Raw genomic sequence first — 18,989 nt, forward strand, 5'->3', positions numbered from 1 at the left:
GAAGTATTTTCATTGCAGCACTCTTTTCTTATTACTGTAAACAACTTAAAAGTTCATCAATAAGGAAACAGCTAAATAATGTGGCACAGTCTATGGAATAAATGAAGTAAGTAAAGGAAATAGCTTTACTTATGTTAAAATTACTACAAAGAGTAAACCAATTAAAAAAAAATTACTAAAGAGAAACCAATGTCAAGCAACAGTAAGGCACACACAAACTAGTACACCACTTAACATCTTTTTCAAATATTAAAAATGTTCAGCAATCGTTTTTTAAAATAAGTTCAAAAATTTTTTATATCGAGCATTTTTAATAAGAGATATATGCATAGGAGATTACATATAATTTGAAAGGCTGGCAACCCACTCCAGTATTCTTGCCTAGAGAAATCCAGGATAGAGGAGCCTGGTGGGCTAGAGTCTGTGGGGCCGCAGAGTCAGACACAACTTAGTGATTGAGCACAAAGGAAATACAGTTAAATGAAAAAAGCAAGCTGCAGAAAATTATATACAATCATACAGCACAAAATATATTATCTTCAGTTCTAAGTACTCCCCCAACCTACACTTTAACATCTCTAAAATCACATTAGTTTTTACATCTATTGTATTTTATAGTTGTAACTGGCAGTTTTTCTTTCTTTACAGTACATAATAGTAAGTCTTAGAATTGATGAAATACAGCATGTAGCACACTCACATATATATTCTATGGGTACATTTACATGCATGTAAATGCAAAGAAAAAGATCTAGATAGAGTCACACTAAAAAGATGAGAATGAGAAAGTGGGAGAGGGCTAAGATGAGGAGTAGTGATCAGAGACCTTAAAACTAGAAATATTTTAATCTTTCAAAGGAAAATACTCAGAAGAACAAACCAAACTGTTAAAGACAGTGGGGACTGAAAAGAATTATGTCTATGTTCAGTTCAGTTCAGTCGCTCAGTCGTGTCCGACTCTTTGCGACCCCATGAATGGCAGCACGCCAGGCTTCCCTGTCCATCACCAACGCCCGGAGTTCACCCATACTCACGTCCATCGAGTCAGTGATGCCATCCAGCCATCTCATCCTCTGTCGTCCCCTTCTCCTCCTTCCCCCAATCCCTACCAGCATCAGAGTCTTTTCCAATGAGTCAACTCTTCGCATGAAGTGGCCAAAGTACTAGAGTTTCAGCTTTAGCATCATTCCTTCCAAAGAACACCCAGGACTGATCTCCTTTAGAATGGACTGGTTGTACTTCTATATAATTACACATACATATACTTCAATCTGAATTTTTTTCAATAAGAACTCATCAATACTTGAAAAAAGACAAAACTGTGGCACTGACCTTATCTATATTTAATAAAAATTGTAACAACTCAGAAACCTGTGGACCTGCCATCTGTCTTTGTTACTGAGCACACAGTATCACTAAACAATTAGCACCAGAAGTAGGCACTTCCTCTAAAGCTTTTAGAAAAGGATTATGCAAAGGTCTATATATACCAACTAAAAGGCAGTTCCCATTTTAAAATCTAACTCTTAGAAGTCTGTTTCAATTATGAACACTATAAGACCTTTTGTATATTCATTCATTCAACTTAGTAAATATTTATTGAGCCCTTGCATACAAATCATAGGAAATAGAAATAGATGGGAAATAGATGGGGAAACAGTGGAAACAGTGTCAGACTTTATTTTGGGGGGCTCCAAAATCACTGCAGATGGTGACTTCGGCCATGAAATTAAAAGACACTTACTCCTTGGAAGGGAAATTATGACCAACCTAGATAGCATATTCAAAAGCAGAGACATTACTTTGCCAACAAAGGTCCATCTAGTCAAGGCTATGGTTTTTCCAGTAGTCATGTATGGATGTGAGAGTTGGGCTGTGAAGAAAGCTGAGCGCCGAAGAATTGATGCTTTTGAGGTGTGGTGTTGGAGAAGACTCTTGAGAGTCCCTTGGACTGCAAGGAGATCCAACCAGTCCATTCTGAAGGAGATCAGCCCTGGGATTTCTTTGGAAGGAATGATGCTAAAGCTGAAACTCCAATACTTTGGCCACCTCATGTGAAGAGTTGACTCATTGGAAAAGACCCTGATGCTGGGAGGGGTTGGGGGCAGGAGGAGAAAGGGATGACAGAGGATGACATGTATGGATGGAATCACCGACTTGATGGACGTGAATCTGAGTGAACTCCGGGCGTTGGTGATGGACAGGGTGGCCTGGCTTGCTGCGATTAACGGGGTCGCAAAGAGTTGGACACGACTGAGCGACTGAACTGAACTGACTGAGACACCAGGATTCATCAGCCTCCTGGAGTTTACAAACCACTGAGCTCAATTAAAAATGTGTAACTTGGCAATCCAGTATATAATTGTGTCTAGGTGTATTATTTCAGGTATAAATACACTGCAAACAAATTATTAAAAATTATACTGAGATAAACAATTATTTTAGTGTTTAGGAAAAAATGTCAGAAAGGTAATAACATGACTTGTTTCAACTGTTTAGGTTGGACCAATTTATTGGTTTAATTTCAACGTAATATATAATAAAAATTGAGCAAAACAGATGAGTTTAGAAAACCAAAATACATCTTTACATTATCTCTCATGTAAAAACCAACAAGTCTAATAAATTCTTTTCTAAATACTGCCTTGAAAAATTATCTTAAAAACGGTGTTACACCTGTTAACTGCTGCGTTATTTAAAATCTAATTATTCAACAATAACACAATACTTAAATTACAGTAATCTGCTGAATAGATTATACAGCTATTTAAAATGACAATATAAGGGCTATATATCATTTCAGAGAATACTTATGATGTATTAATGAAAACTAGCAGCATAAAAACAGATACTAAAAAATAATTTTATGTTTACAACTATGTAAAAATGGGTGATTACACATATACATCTTTCTTTTTAACAAAATTAGCCTGCCAGAACTCTGTATTCTAAGATAACAGTGTTAAAAAAATGTGAAATAGTGGCAACTTTTTACCAAAAAGTCTTTTTCAATTTTCAAGATGCTTATAAGCTTCTTCTAGCATCTACCTTAATTTTGTACATATTAGTCACCAAAAGTTTTCTTATGCTAATTACGCCTCAGAGAAACATAGCCCAGACAACTTTCTTCTCACATTCCCCAAAAGTGATGATTTGAAAAACAGCTCCAACCTTGATCTTAGCTTATGAGATGAAAGATAAACCAAACAGGTGCCAACTTAACTGTTCATGTTATCTTGAGCCTTATAAAAGAAAAATATGCTGCTGGTGAGTCGAGATAAAAAAAGAAGATACAGTGAGCCTGAGAAACAGTAAGGGTAGACAGCATACCCTCAAGGGTAGACTCTCTGCTTTGTTCCATCAGGATCCCTGAGATTTTGTTTTTCCTTTAAAAAAAAAAACAAACAAACACCTAAATTCTATTAAAGTGGTTGCTTTGACCCCTTCAATAAAGATAAAGATAAAAATCAATAAAGATAACATCAAATGGAAACTTTATTCACTGGAAGACCACTTTTCTGATCAGTCATGTAATATAGCAATTTTCAAATACACACACGAATCATTTGCTTCAGGGAGATGATCTGAAGCTAACAGATAAGACCAGTGGGTATGAAAAAAAGTATTTTAGGGCTTTCCTGGTGGCTTAGTGGTAAAGAATCTGCCCGCCAATGCAGGAGACATGGGTCCAATTCCTGATCTGGGAAGATCCCAAACGCTGCAAAGCAACTGAGTGAGTGTGCCCCAACTATTAAAGCCCATGCTCTAGAGCCCAGGAGCCACAACTACTGAAGCCCACGTGCCCTAGGCCCCCTGCTCTGCAACAACAGAAGCCACTGCAATGAGAAACAGCAACTAGAGAGTAGCTCTTGCTCTCCATAAATAGAGAAAAGCAACGCAGACCCAGCACAGCCAAAAATAAAATCAAAATTAAAAGTACATATTTTTTAAAAAGATGACTACTATAAAGTTACTTTAATGGAGAGAGGGTCCATTTCTTACCATAAATCTGCTCCTTTACTTCAAGTATTCGGCAGTGCAAACTAGCAGAGGGTGAGTCAACAAGGAAACTGTACCCATTTTTCAGCAGGTGTTAGTCTAACCGTGACCCTAAAAGATGACTCATCAACAGAGGGAGGGGGGGTTTCAGGATATTTAGATGTCATTTTAATATCTGCCCTTTATATGCCAGACAGGAGTAAGAATATACTGCCAATCCATAAAGGATTTTTCAAAAAAGGAATATGTTTTTAAGTGTAAGTTCTGGTCAAGCACTCAAATTTGCTCACCACCATGAAAGCCAGTGCTAAGCACAAGCTTTGTTAATAGACACTCACCACAGCAAAACCATGCCCAAGAAATCTCTCTAAAGAAGAAACTGACTGTAAAGGTCAATCTTTGTGAGAATAAAACAGTACATCCATTCTTATGAATTTTACTGGCATTTCCACAGAATCTTTATACATTTGCTAATTTTTCTTTTTCCCCCCTCTTATTTGATTCTCTGAAATGACAAACAAAATTGATAAACCTTTAGCTAGACTCATCAAGAAAAAAAGGGAGAGAACTCAAATCAATAACATTAGAAATGAAAAAGGAGAAGTTACAACTGACTCCACAGAAATACCAAGGATCCTAAGAGACTACTATAAGCAACTATATGAGCGATAAGGGATTAGTCTCCAAAATTTACAAAGTTGCTTCAGTCGTGTCCAACTCTTAAGAGACCCTATGGACTGTATCCTGCCAGGCTCCTCTGCCCATGGGATGCTCCAGGCAAAAGTACTGGAGTGGGCTGCCATGCCCTTCTCCAGGGGATCTTCCTTACCCAGGGCTCAAACCTGTGTTTCCTATTGCTCCTGCATTGCAGGCACATTCTTTTCTTTTTTTTTTTTTTAATGCTAAGCCACCAGGGAAGCCCAGCCATGGGGGAAACATACCAAAAGTTAACACTTATTCCTAAGAGATCGGATTACAGATTTTTTTTTCCTTCTCTCACTTTTATTTTCTGATTTCCAATATGCATATGTACTTTTATATCAAATACACATATGCTTTCTTCCTTTTATAGCAAACATTTTTAAAAAGTGAAGGGAACTTAACCTTTCAGCCTTTAGGATGAGAGTAACAGAGCATTTATTTTCTCCTGAGAACTACACAAAACCCAGGAGGATAAACCAAGGATCCCAACCACCTTTAGTATAGGACAACCCACATCATGTTGACATTCTAAACCTCAAAGAGTACAGAAAGTGAACCCCCCCAGATCAGTATCATTAGGCAGACTATTATAGTGTTACAAAAAAATTACTTCTCTTTCACTCTTCAGATGGCTCGAGTTCGCACACTAGGAGGGTTTATTTAGTTTTTCTACATTAGATGAAAATAATTTTCTCTTGAATTACTTTTTAACTATATTTTATTATTACTTTTATTTTAAATTTGTCTGTGCCCTCAGGCTTGTGAGATCTTAGTTCCCTGACCAGTGAAAACGCCACATCCTAACCATTGGACCACCAGGGAATTCTCTTTCCTAAATTATTTTTGGTTCCAAAGGCATTAAACATAGCAGAAAAGAAGTTACTACCGTAACTGCATAGACAGAAAAAGTCTTGCTGAAACTCAAAAATCTTTATAGTCAGGGCCACAGTCCTACAGGAAAGCTCTTCAGTCCTGCCATTAAGGAAGAGAGCCATTTCCCTTGGTCCCTGCATTTATAGAGTCAATCCAATCAATTTGGAAAACCGTCTTCTATGGCAACCAAAAAGACAAATATAAATTATGCTGGAAAGAAGTTGCAGAGCTATTGTTCAGATGCAAGCGTGTGAAAACACACCAATGAAAAGCAGAAAATGACTACTTCTACTACCTGGAGAAGCTGAGTACAAAGCTGGCCATTTTCAATCAAATGGACTAAAAGGGATCACGTGTTAGCATCTGTCCAGTGATAATTATATTAAAAAAAGTTTATTTTCAATAAGATTGAAGACCAAAAGTCAGGTTAAAAATCTATTTTACCTAAAGGATACAGACTAAAGCAGGGATTGGCAGACTAGACCAACTCTGCCCACAGTTGTTTAAATTCATTTATCTTTAACTTTTTCCCACTGGTTTGGGTAACATCCGCTTTAACTAGTAGTAAGTCATACTCAGCCATCGTTCTCCCCGCCCCCCCCGCACAACTGTTTTTTTAAGACCTGTGAGCTAAGAATTTTTTTAATCTTTTAAAAACAAGCAGAAACAGACAAACAAAAAACAAAGAATATGAAGACAGACCACATACGGTCCTTAAGGTCTAAAATATTTATATCTAACCCTTTACTGAAAATCCGTTATGACTATACAGTAGAAGTAAGAAACAGATTGAAGGGACTAGATCTGATAGACAAGACTGCCTGATAAACTATGGATGGAGGTTTGTGGCATTGTACAAGAGACAGGAATCAAGACCACCCCCAAGAAAAAGAGATGCAAAAAAGCAAAATGCCTGTCTGAGGAGGCCTTACAAATAGCTGTGAAAAGAAAGGAAGGGAAAAACAAAGGAGAAAAGGAAAGATATACCCATTTGAATGCAGAGTTCCAAAGAACAGCAAGGAGAGATAAGAAAGCCTTCCTCGGCGATCAAAGCAAAGAAATAGAGGAAAACAATAGAATGGGAAAGACTAGAGATGGCCTCAAGAAAATTAGAGATTCCAATGGAACATTTCATGCAAGATCAGATCAGATTAGATCAGTCGCTCAGTCACGTCTGACTCTTTGCGACCCCAAGAATCGCAGCATGCCAGGCCTCCCTGTCCATCACCAACTCCCGGACTTCACTCAGACTCACATCCATCGAGTCAGTGATGCCATCCAGCCATCTCATCCTCTGTTGTCCCCTTCTCCTCCTGCCCCCAATCCCTCCCAGCATCAGAGTCTTTTCCAATGAGTCAACTCTTCGCATGAGGTGGCCAAAGTATTGGAGTTTCAGCTTTAGCATCATTCCTTCCAAAGAAATCCCAGGGCTGATCTCCTTCAGAATGGACTGGTTGGATCTCCTTGCAGTCCAAGGGACTCTCAAGAGTCTTCTCCAACACCACAGTTCAAAAACATCAATTCTTCGGCACTCAGCCTTCTTCACAGTCCAACTCTCACATCCATACATGACCACAGGAAAAACCATAGCCTTGACTAGACGAACCTTTGTTGGCAAAGTAATGTCTCTGCTTTTGAATATGCTATCTAGGTTGGTCATAACTTTCCTTCCAAGGAGTAAGCGTCTTTTAATTTCATGGCTGCAGTCACCATCTGCAGTGATTTTGGAGCCCAGAAAAAGTCTGACCTGCATACAAATTTCTCAAGAGGCAGATCAGGCGGTCTGGTATTCCCATCTCTTTCAGAATTTTCCAGTTTATTGTGATCCACACAGTCAAAGGCTAATGGGCTCAATAAAGGACAGAAATGGTAGGGACCTAACAGAAGCAGAAGATATTAAGAAGAGGTGGCAAGAATACACAGAAAAACTGTACAAAAAAGATCTTCACGACCCAGATAATCATGATGGTGTGATCACTGACCTAGAGCCAGACATCCTGGAATGTGAAGTCAAGTGGGCCTTAGAAAGCATCACTACAAACAAAGCTAGTGGAGGTGATGGAATTCCAGTTGAGCTCTTCCAAATCCTGAAAGATGATGCTGTGAAAGTGCTGTACTCAGTATGCCAGCAAATTTGGAAAACTCAGCAGTGGCCACAGGACTGGAAAAGGTCAGGTTTCATTCCAATCCCAAAGAAAGGCAATGCCAAAGAATGCTCAAACTACCGCACAATTGCACTCATCTCACACGCTAGTAAAGTAATGCTTAAAATTCTCCAAGCCAGGCTTCAGCAATATGTGAACTGTGAACTTTCAGATGTTCAAGCTGGTTTTAGAAAAGGCAGAGGAACCAGAGACCAAATTGCCAACATCCGCTGGATCATGGAAAAAGCAAGAGAGTTCCAGAAAAACATCTGTTTCTGCTTTATTGACTATACCAAAGCCTTTGACTGTGTGGATCACAATAAACTGTGGAAAATTATGAAAGATGTGGGAATACCAGACCACCTGACCTGCCTGTTTGGAAACCTGTATGCAGGTCAGGAAGCAACAGTTAGAACTGGACATGGAACAACAGACTGGTTCCAAATAGGAAAAGGAGTACGTCAAGGCTGTATATTGTCACCCTGCTTATTTAACTTCTATGCATCATGAGAAACACTGGGCTGGAGGAAGCACAAGCTGGAATCAAGATTGCCAGGAGAAATATCAATAACCTCAGATATGCAGATGACACCACCCTTATGGCAGAAAGTGAAGAAGAACTAAAGAGCCTCTTGATGAAAGTGAAAGAGGAGAGCGAAAAAGTTGGCTTAAAGCTCAACATTCAGAAAACTAAGATCATGGCATGTGGTCCCATCACTTCATGGCAGATAGATGGGGAAACAGTGGAAAAGTGGCTAACTTCATTTTTCTGGGCTCCAAAATCACTGCAGATGGTGACTGCAGCAATGAAATTAAAAGATGCTCACTCCTTGGAAGGAAAGTTAAGACCAACCTAGATAGCATATTCAAAAGCAGAGACATCACTTTGTCAACAAAGGTCTGTCTAGTCAAGGCTATGGTTTTTCCAGTGGTCATGTATGGATGTGAGTTGGACTATTAAGAAAGCTGAGCGCCGAAGAATTCATGCTTTTGAGGTGTGGTGTTGGAGAAGACTCTTGAAGAGTGCCTTGGACTGCAAGGAGATCCAATCAGTCCATTCTAAAGGAGATCAGTCCTGGGTGTTCACTGGAAGGGCTGATGTTGAAGCTGCAACTCCAGTACTTTGGCCACCTGATGTGAAGAGCTGACTCATTGGACAAGACCCTGATGCTGGGAAAGATTAAGGGCAGGAGGAGAAGGGGATGACAGAGAATGAGATGGTTGGATGGCATCATTGACTCGATGGACATGGGTTTGGGTGGACTCCAGGAGTTGGTGGTGGGACAGGGACAGGGAGGCCTGGCGTGCTGTGGTTCATGGGGTTGCAAAGAGTCAGACACGACTGAGCCACTAAACTGAACTGGACTGACTTACTGAAAATGTTTGCTGACCCTGGACTAAGGGAAGAAATGCAAAAGCCAAACTAACTTCAATATTTTAAATACTGAATTAAAAAAATTCAAATAAAGGATAGAAAACATATAGTTAAACTTCCACGCCAGTATTCTTGCCTAGGAAATCCCATAGACAAAGTCTAAGCCTGGTGGGTGACAGTCCATGGAGTTGCAAAGAGTCGGACACAACTTAGCAACTGAGCACAAACTTCTGTTAAACCTGGTGAACTGAATATACACAATTACATCTGATCCTCAACGATACTCCACTAAAAGGAATAAGGAAGCTAATTTAGAGAACACTGAAAAGGCTCAGGAATTGAAGATACCAGGTTCATTAAAAGTTGGAGTCTAGATAAAAATAGGGATTTGGGCTTAAAAACTATCTAAAGAGCACGTACCCTTACCTACCCAACCCCAAGCAGACAGATGGCTACCTTTCCCCTACTTTAGTAGAGGCAATATATACCGAGAACACAAATCACATATACTCAGGTGGGAGGACATTAGCCTAAGACTAAGCTGCAGGACTGAAAAGAGAAATGAAATGAACGTTACCCTAGTAAATGGTAAACGACTTCCACCCATGCTCCCTTCTCCTGTCTACTGCCAAAATATTGGCAGCTAGATTCATACACGCCAGGCAGGGGAAAGGAATATTTTCATTAAAAAAACTGGCCTAAAACACCGGCACATACTGGTTTGAAAGGTAATGATATTTACAGATCCTCAATGAAACTTCTGCCTCATCACCTACAATAAAAGCTGTACTCAAGGTTATAGTTGGCTCTCCAATGCCTTACCCTTTAAAGAATGAATGCCCAAGGATCACCCAACATTTGAGAAAGTTCCCAACATGGTTGGGGGCGAGGGGGAGTGTAAAAAGAAATTTTCCAAAAGGAAAAAAAAAAAGTCTACAAGAAAAGGAATTCCAGAAGAAATTTCAACATCACAGAGAGGTGAAAGAAATTTTCAGGATGACAGTAAGTAGAGACTCAACAAAGGAGAAAGCCAAGACTGGATCAAAAATTTAAGACATCTAGGAGAGATGTTTTTTTTAAAAAAGAGTTTACCTGAGAACAAAGAAAACAAATGATAATTACTTCTAACCATACAAAAGACAAAGAGTTTGCATAAGAACCAAAATATAATCAAAGTGCGTGATCTGTCTCGGCTATAAATAACACAAATAGAAACAACTGAGTGATTTAATCACAAATGTGGTATCATAAAATTGGGAGTTTGGGAAGGAGGAAGAGAGAGGCACATATATATTAAGTTGCTTTAAAAAAAAAAAAAAAGCAGCAGCAGGAAAGTGAAGACAAATACCAGGAGAAACAGTTAAAATAATGGAAAGTGGCTGCCTTGGGGGAGAGGGTCTTGGCGATGGGAAAAGAAACAGGGGGATGGATATTTTTCATTATAAATTTTATATTACAACTTGGCCTAATTGCCTTGGTTTCCACTTTGATAAAAAGGTAAAACGAATAAACACATTTGCTCCATTTCAGTAATTAGTTCATAAGAGATTACAACGTGTGGTAGGCATAATACTCCCCTCAAAAGACATCCACATCCCAATCCCCACAATCTATAGTATATTCCTGTGAATATATTAGGTTACATGAAAAGGGGGAATTAAAGTTGTAGCTGACCTTACCCCAGACTACCCATATGGGCACAAAGTAGTCACAGGAGTCCTTAAAAATGGAAGAAGAGAAAGAACAGACAGATGGAGGTATGAAGGTGTTACGCTGCTAGCTCTGAAGATGGAAGAAGGGGGTCACATGTGAAAGCATGCAGGTGACTCCTGAAGGTGGAAAAAGCAAGGCAACAGATTCTCCCCTACAGTCTCCAGAAGGAACACAGCCCAGGTGACACTTTGATCCTAAGCCAGTGAGACCCATTCTGAACTACTAACCCTCCAGGACTATAAAACAGTATGTGTTGTTTCAAGCCACTAAATTTGAGGTAACACATTTTCCCAAGTTAATAAAGATAGAAACGGCTTCTAGATCTGTTGTTGTTCAGCTGCTAAGTTGTTTCTGACTCTGTGACCCCATGGACTGCCGCATGCCAGGCTCCTCTGTCCTCCACTATCTACTGGAATTTGCTCACATTCATTTTAATTTCGTCAGTGATGCTATCTAACCATCTCATACTCTGCCACCCTCCTCTCCTCCTGCCCAAAATCTTTTCCAGCATCAGGGTCTTTTCCAATGAGTCTGCTCTTCACATCAGGTGGCCAAAGTGTTGGAGCTTCAGTTCTTCCAATGAATACTCAGGGTTGATTTCCTTTAGGATTGACTGGTTTGACAACAATTCAAGGGACTCTCAAGAGTCTTCTACAGCACAATTAAAAAGTATCAATTCTTCGGCTCTCAGCCTTCTTTTACAGTCCTACTCTCACACCCACATGACTACTGGAGAAATGACAGCTTTAACTATATGGACCTTTGTCAGCAAAGTGATGTCTTGGCTTTTTAATACGCTGTCTAGGTTTCTCATAGTTTTTCTTACAAGGAGCAAACATCTTCTAATTTCATGGCTGCAGTCACCGTCCACAGTGGTTTCAGAGCCCAAGAAAATAAAATAAAAATGTGCTTTCACCTTCCCCCCTTCTATCTGTCATGAAGTGATGGGATCAGATGCCATGATCTCAGTTTTTTGAATGTTGAGTTTCAAGCCAGCTTTTTCACCCTCATCAAAAGAACCCCATGACAGTATGAAAAGGCTTCTAGATTACATTCCTATTAAATTTTAAGTATTTAACTGTACAGTTCTAATAAGACAGCATAAATAATTTTGGTAATAGTGTTATAATCACAGCGACCACGCCCAAAGCACTAAATGATTACCCTTCCACCTGAAATTAATTATACAAAAGGTTATTAGTCTCACACATCAACTGCTAGAGTAAGTTTACTGATAAATATTTTTATTTTCTCTCTGGAGGGAAAGATAGAGAAATATAACAAATTATTTCAACGTTCCTTCTAGTCTTTATCTTATGAAATGAAAGCTAATAAAATCTATGGGTTGGAAAGGATATTAAAGATAGATGGCTGAACTGCACAAAGTTCAAATCCTCTCTACATAACCACTTGGTCTACAATAATTTGTTACTGGACACATCATACAACTTATGTGAGGAAGGGAGAAATGAAAGTACAGAGTTTCTGTATTCTATGAATGTTATCAGCTTAGACAGTATAACTATAAAATATTTTATATATCCCTCACAGTAAGAGCAAAGAAAAAAATCTGAGGCAGATACATAAAAGATTATGATAAAGAAATCAAAAGCATAACCACCTAGTAATTGTTAACATATGCTTGAACACTTCCTGGTGATGGGAATTCATTGTCTCAAACAGTCTATTCCATGTTTGGATGGATAGCTGTAATTTTTAGCTCTTTATTCTGATTAGATTCTTCTCAATTTTATCCACAGCGTCTATTTCTAGTCCTCGACATTAAATAAAACACATCTAACAGGTCAGACCTCAAAAACAAACAAATGCCACAAAATACTGCACATTATACTTGCCCTGAGTTCTCTATTCTTTAGGCAAAATATTTTCAGCTTATTCACTCATACTTAACTCCTAAAGACTTGTGTTTAAATCTCAGTTCTGTTATTTACTAAGTACAAAATACAGATAACCTTTCTGAGCCTCAGTTTTGCTATCAAAAAATGGAGAAAATAACTTCTCTTTCTTGTGAGGGGTGGAAATAATGTGTTCCAAAGTCTTGACACAGTGCCTTGCATAGAGCAGACACTCACTAAGCAGCAGCTATTATAATGATGGCAGGGATTCAAATTCCCACAATATACAAGTTGCTTTCTTCTGAATTAGCTCCATTTTGTCTTTAACTCTGTGAACGATCCCTCAAACTGAAAGCAGGATCCAGCGATTGTCTGAACTGCGTGGATGAGAGCAGGACCATCTCTCTCTTCTCTCATTCCAGATACTGTACTTCCACCAAAGCAGCCGAAGCTCAAATCTGTTTTCTTTTGTGGCCCTATCACTGTTGCGTGGCAGAGAACACACATCGAATAAAATCCATCTTTTAGAAATATTAAAATTAAAACCACATTTTTCCCATGTTCAATTAAGGAAAAAAGTGATATATTTTTAATATATTTTATATATTCTTGTACTACTTATAATAAAGTATAATAAATGCAGTATTTCTGAGTTAATGAATATGCAACCCTGTAAACTGCCTAGCCTGCACGAAGTGCTTAATAAAAGTTGATCACACTCCATAATAAATTTTTGGTAATCTCTCCTCTTCAACATAGGCAGTCACAGGATACCAACTGCTAGGTACTCTGCTAAAAGTTTATAAATAATCTGAGTAAAGGAAGGCAGAATTTAAATAACTGAGTGACAGAACGAGGAAGTAGTACCCCAGGTAGTATTCACTCCAGAGCTCAACTTCTAAATACTTAAGCAGAGAAGCTCTCATTTTAGCTAACTGACAAAAGTAAACATCTTCTGGGGGTTGGTTACCACAGTGTACTCATTTGCAAAAATTCATCAAGCATCACTTATGATTTGTATACTTTTCCGCAGGGGTAGTAAACAAAGGGGAGGCCTCAGGTAAATATTAAAATCACAATAAAACATCCATAAATATAAAAACATATATATATCCTTGAATACCCCGTATTCAAAGGAAAATTTTAGTTCAGTTCAAATCTAACATGAAATAGCAAATAAGAAGAGATGTTTAAAAGGCATTATATTCCTGGTGGTTATAATTTTCTTTCTTTGTCTCAGGTCTCTGCATCGTTCTATGCTATACACTTATACCTAAAGACAATAAAGAAGAGGAAAATAAACTCAAAATTTAACAGACATTCAGTAGTAACAATTAAACCTGAAATTATCTGAGGCTAGTCCACTTAAGTCCAGGAAGCACACACTAATTATATGTGTCACCGAAGAATAAATTACAGCTTTACAGTATTTTAAAACATTAATGGAGCCATTTATAAAAGTTCTTGGAAGTGCATATATTTAAAGACAGAAGAAAATGGAACCATTCAGTATGTCCATATAATTGCTTCTCTGTTATCAGCAATATAACACCATGTAATAGATAGCAATGTTAGTGGAAATGCATTAACAATTCCATAGAAAAACTGAGTCTAAAACTTTAGTTCCCTCCAAATTTGACTACAGCTTCCTTTTACATATCATACTCTCAAAAACTTATCACTCCACACACACATTACCGCCCCCCGCACACACACACCCCTAGATCTGTCTACTGAAATAATGACCAATCTAGTAGCAATGAGCGCCCACTGCCAGCATCCTGATTATGGCTCTTCAAATGCCACTTTCCACTAAAGGAACCAAGTCTCTTTGGAGAAATGGCTGATTGCAATGGAGGCAGGAAATGCATATGATGAATCTGGACTATTTCATTATACCAGAGGGCAAAGAAGCTATGAAGACTATTAGTCATGTCAAAGGAACTTAGGAGCCAATCTGAAGAGACCTACCACTTGCTAAAGATGGTACAATTTGAGCATCTATCATAAGAGCTCTCAAAATAGTACCTGATATTTAGCAAACATCTGCTCAATAACTGGCGGCAATTATTAGTCTAGAATTTTAAATGAATGCAACCACCTACCAGCTAATGGAGTGAGGTAATAAAGTTATTAGAGAAGGAAAACCTCAATTCTAAGAACTCTAAAAACCAAAACACAACTTCCCAGGTAACTATATCCAAGAAGTATAAAGGCTCCAGTAAAGGCAACCAATTTAGTCTGTAACCCAAACAGGTAAGAAAATCAGCTTAATCTTGCTATTTACAATGCCATTCAAGTCCTTATATGGATATGATACCAACTTAGCTTCCCAGTTCTCTCCATCAAACTACCTAATCCCTACTTGCCATTTCCCAGACACACAGAACTTTCCCTTCTCTGGAAGGGTCTCTGCTCTCTGGATCCTCCACACTGTGCTGCAGTGCCACTGAGGCTTTAACTCCTTGGACTATAAGTTTCATAACAGCAAAAGGGAATATACTATTCATTTACAGTGGTAGCCTAATATAAAGCTGTACCCATAATAAGGATTCAACAACTCAGCTTAGGTGATAAAATGCTAACTTACATTTGCCAATATTTTCATCTATTATTTCACTTTTACCATCAAAAACTAAGAGCATAGGCAGTTGACACAATGGGTTCAGTCACTGGCCTATGATCACTGTGATAGAGATAGAATAAGAAACAGGGTTCCTGATTCTTAATTCAAGTCATTTTCAATCAAAAAAGATGCCCATGCTTTCAAGATTCATATTTATCCCACAGCAAAAGATAAAATGTAATGTTATTTCTAATTCATGTGAGATACAAAACCACAAAATAGTGATTTATTAAAGTCCCCGCAAGACTGATAAAAATGTCAAGTATTATGCAGGAAAAAGGGTTTTTCACACATTAATTCAAAGGCAGCAACACTTCACTCACCCCACTTTCCATAACCCTTCTGACTGCTTTTAGATCCTTCCTCCCTCCCCTCAACCTAAATCAGTAACCTCATATACTAATAGCTTCTTCACTGCTAACCATGTAATGATCCATGCAAAAATGTACCTTTTAATTGCCAGACCGTTATTTCTCTTTTTAAGTACTTGGATACCACTTTGAGAGCTTTGGAACTTCCTGAACCATACTTATCAATGTAGCTTTTTCCCTCTATGGTGACCTGTAACTAAGTTCCCAAATTACTGGTTCCCCTAAGAGTCTTAAATTTGACAAACATGTTAAAATAATGGGAGGTTTAGAGCACTAAATCGTGAATGTGAGATGTCAAATTTCATTTAATCCAGTCATATATATCTATGTACTTCCCTGGTGGCTCAGATGGTAAAGCGTCCATCTACAATGAGGGAGACCCGGGTTCAAGCACTGGGTTGGGAAGATCCCTGGAGAAGGAAATGGCAATCCACTCCAGTACTATTGCCTGGAAAATCCCATGGACAGAAACAAACTGAGTCTCAAAGAAAAAAGTTAATTGGCTAGGAGTAGGTTAATAGAATCGAAAGGGGGCAGTCCAGTGGTTAGGACTTGGTACTTTCACTGCTGTGGCCTAGGTTCAATTCTTGGTTGGGGAACTGGGGTCACGCAGGCTGCCTAGTGTATTAAAAAAAAAGTCCTCTGGAGAAGGGAAAAGCTACCCACTCTAGTATTCTGGCCTGAAGAATTCCATGGACTGTATAGTCCATGGGGTCGCAAAGAGTCTGACATGACTGAACGACTTAAAAAAAAATTTAAAAAAGAGTCCAAACTTGACTCCCAAGCAATGCTAAATTTATTGCACATTAACAGTGTTTTAATTTTTCAAAGAAGACACTACTACTATCTTCAAATAATACAGACTCAGAAGATAAAAGTATTCATTTATTTGTTAGTCATGTGGCAAAAGTTAGGACCAGAAGGTCATTCTTCTCTATTCTTACACATTGTTCTGCTAAGATACACTTTAATCTTATCATACACTGGAAACATAAGTTCCAAGAATAAAAATTTAAAGTAAAATATAGTCATATAAATTTTACAAAAACCACCAGGTTTTTATGTAAGCGGTAGTATATCATCACCTCAGGAAACTCTAAATTCAAGCCAGTGATCTAAGGGTCAAGTGTTCCAAAACTCATTGCTGCTGCTGCTGCTAAGTCACTTCAGTCGTGTCGGACTCTGTGCGAACCCATGGACCACAACCCACCAGGCTCCTCCGTCCATGCGATTTCCCAGACAAGAGTACTGGAGTGGGGTGCCATTGCTGCCTCCGCCGAAACACATTAGCCATTACCAGTTCCCCAAACTAGCAGAGGGCTGAACTAATAGTGCAACGACCATGAATATTTCAAGGGTAAACTTTTTAATAGAAAATAGATACCAGAGGGGAACTAGGGGGTGGGATGAATTAGGAGAATGGGACTGACATATACACACTCCTGTGTATCTATATATAAAATAACTAATGAGAACCTACTGGAGAGCACAGGGAACTCTACTCAATGCTCTGTGGTGACATTTCTCTGACATTTCCCACATTTCTTTCTCTGTGGGAAGAAAATCCTAAAAACAGGGGGTATATACATATGAACAGCTGATTCACTCTGCTGTGCAGGAGAAACTAATACAACATTGTAAAACAATCTTTTACCCTAATAAAAAAATTTTTTTAAATGCAATGAATGGAGAATGACTAAATTTTCTGTAAAATTTATACAAGAAAGGCTATCATCAGTCTGCACAATTATTTTCAGAGAAAACAAGTAACTTTTGAATGTATCACTAGTTTCAACGACTCAACTTCAGCTAGTAAAATATGTACTCCAAAAGGTACTCCCTCTGGGGAAAGGTCATAAATATGCTGTTTTGGAATGTATATAGAACCTAGCAACCACTTTTAAAGTTTCATTTGCCGATGTTTCTCCCTGTTTGTCTGCCCCACGAGATCTAAATATCTCATCAGTCTTTCCTACTGACAAGGTCATGTGACTCACCATTTGACTAAGTGAATCACCCAATTAAAAAAAACAAAACAAATCCAAGACCACAATTTTGGTCTAAGACAAGATTTACTACAACTAATTGTGAGAAATACAGAGGCTACTTTTAGGCCTTTATGTGAGAATCCACTCTTGGACACTGGAAAAATTTTAACCATCTAGAAGTCGCTAGAACACAGCAGCTATCCCTTCTCTAACTTAGAGTTTGACAAGCTAGAAAGGATTAGCTTAATACTTCTTTCTCTCTGCCATATCAATACTGCCAGGTGATTAAGCCCTATTCGAGTTTTGGATCCCCAGAATGAATGGAAAGCGTTAAGAATAGAACCCATGAAAAAATTTCTTCCACTGTAGGAGGGCAAAAATCGGTGGTTCTTACGTGCCAGTCACAAGAAACAAGAAAAAGAATGCGACTGTTAAAAAACAAAAAATCCCAGATTGGGAACCTCTGGGAAAGAGAACTCATTCTTCCATCCAGGATCCTGGAAAACCGAGAAACTAAATCTAGGTAACCTCCGGGAGGCAGGACCCGGAAAGCTAAACCAAGGTTCCAGGCCCCTAGGGGTGTGACCCAGTGACCAAGCGGATAGTGACAAACTTCGAGTACCCCCAAGGACAGAGCCCAGCTCCAGTCGCCGCGGTCCCGCACGGGTAGGTCAGGGCTACTCGGGTCCAGTCTCCCCAAGGCCCGGCAGAGGCGGCGGGGGTGGGGCCTGTCAGGCTCACCTTTGAAGAAGCGCAGCGCCAGGCCGTATAGCTCCTCCAGACCGAAGCCCCACCGCTGCTCCAGCCGCCGCGCCTCCTCCGCCGCGCCCCCAGCCACCGCCTCCCCAGGCTCCGGCTGCTCCCCTGCGGCGCCCGGGCCCCTGCCGGACCCTGGAGGCGAGGGCGGCGGCAGCGGCGGCGGCAGCAGCGGGGCGCCCTCCGCGCCGGGTCGTTCCTCCGGGTCCGGGCTTAGCGTGAGGCCATCGACGGAGACCTCGAGTCGCTCTGCGCTTAGCACCGCCGCCATCTCCGCCTGCTGCGCCTCCTCGGCGGGGACAGGCGGCGGCCACGTATCGACTTCCTGCTGACCTATGACCTCCGCTCACCAACACCGGAACTTCCGCCGCTGAGTAGGCGCTAGAGTTCCCGGAGAGGGGCTGCGGCCTGGTGCCCCGCCCCCACCCCGGGGGTCGTCTGTGGGCTGCGCCCCTTCACCACCCGCCCCGCCCACCAGCCCGGCAGCTTTCGAACGCCCCACCCAACCCTCACCCGGTTCCCTTCCGGCCCTCGTTCCTCCCGGAGGCTTGGTGCTACGCCCAGCGGCCCCGGCCCTGCCGTTCTT

General features: G+C 39.9%; 1 protein-coding gene across 1 annotated transcript in view; it reads right to left on the reverse strand.

The window, feature by feature from the left end:
* ACBD3 (acyl-CoA binding domain containing 3) overlaps positions 1-18,734 on the reverse strand; it is a 38,486-nt gene extending 19,752 nt beyond the window's left edge. The window contains exon 1 of the mRNA NM_001191183.1: positions 18,389-18,734. Coding sequence (NP_001178112.1) covers positions 18,389-18,674 — 286 coding nt within the window. The 5' untranslated portion in view covers positions 18,675-18,734. The remainder of the gene's footprint in view (positions 1-18,388) is intronic.
* Between the last annotated feature and the right edge of the window lie 255 nt (positions 18,735-18,989).

This window comes from Bos taurus, chromosome 16 (genome assembly GCF_002263795.3).
Source record: "Bos taurus isolate L1 Dominette 01449 registration number 42190680 breed Hereford chromosome 16, ARS-UCD2.0, whole genome shotgun sequence".
Classification (NCBI taxonomy): domain Eukaryota; kingdom Metazoa; phylum Chordata; class Mammalia; order Artiodactyla; family Bovidae; genus Bos; species Bos taurus.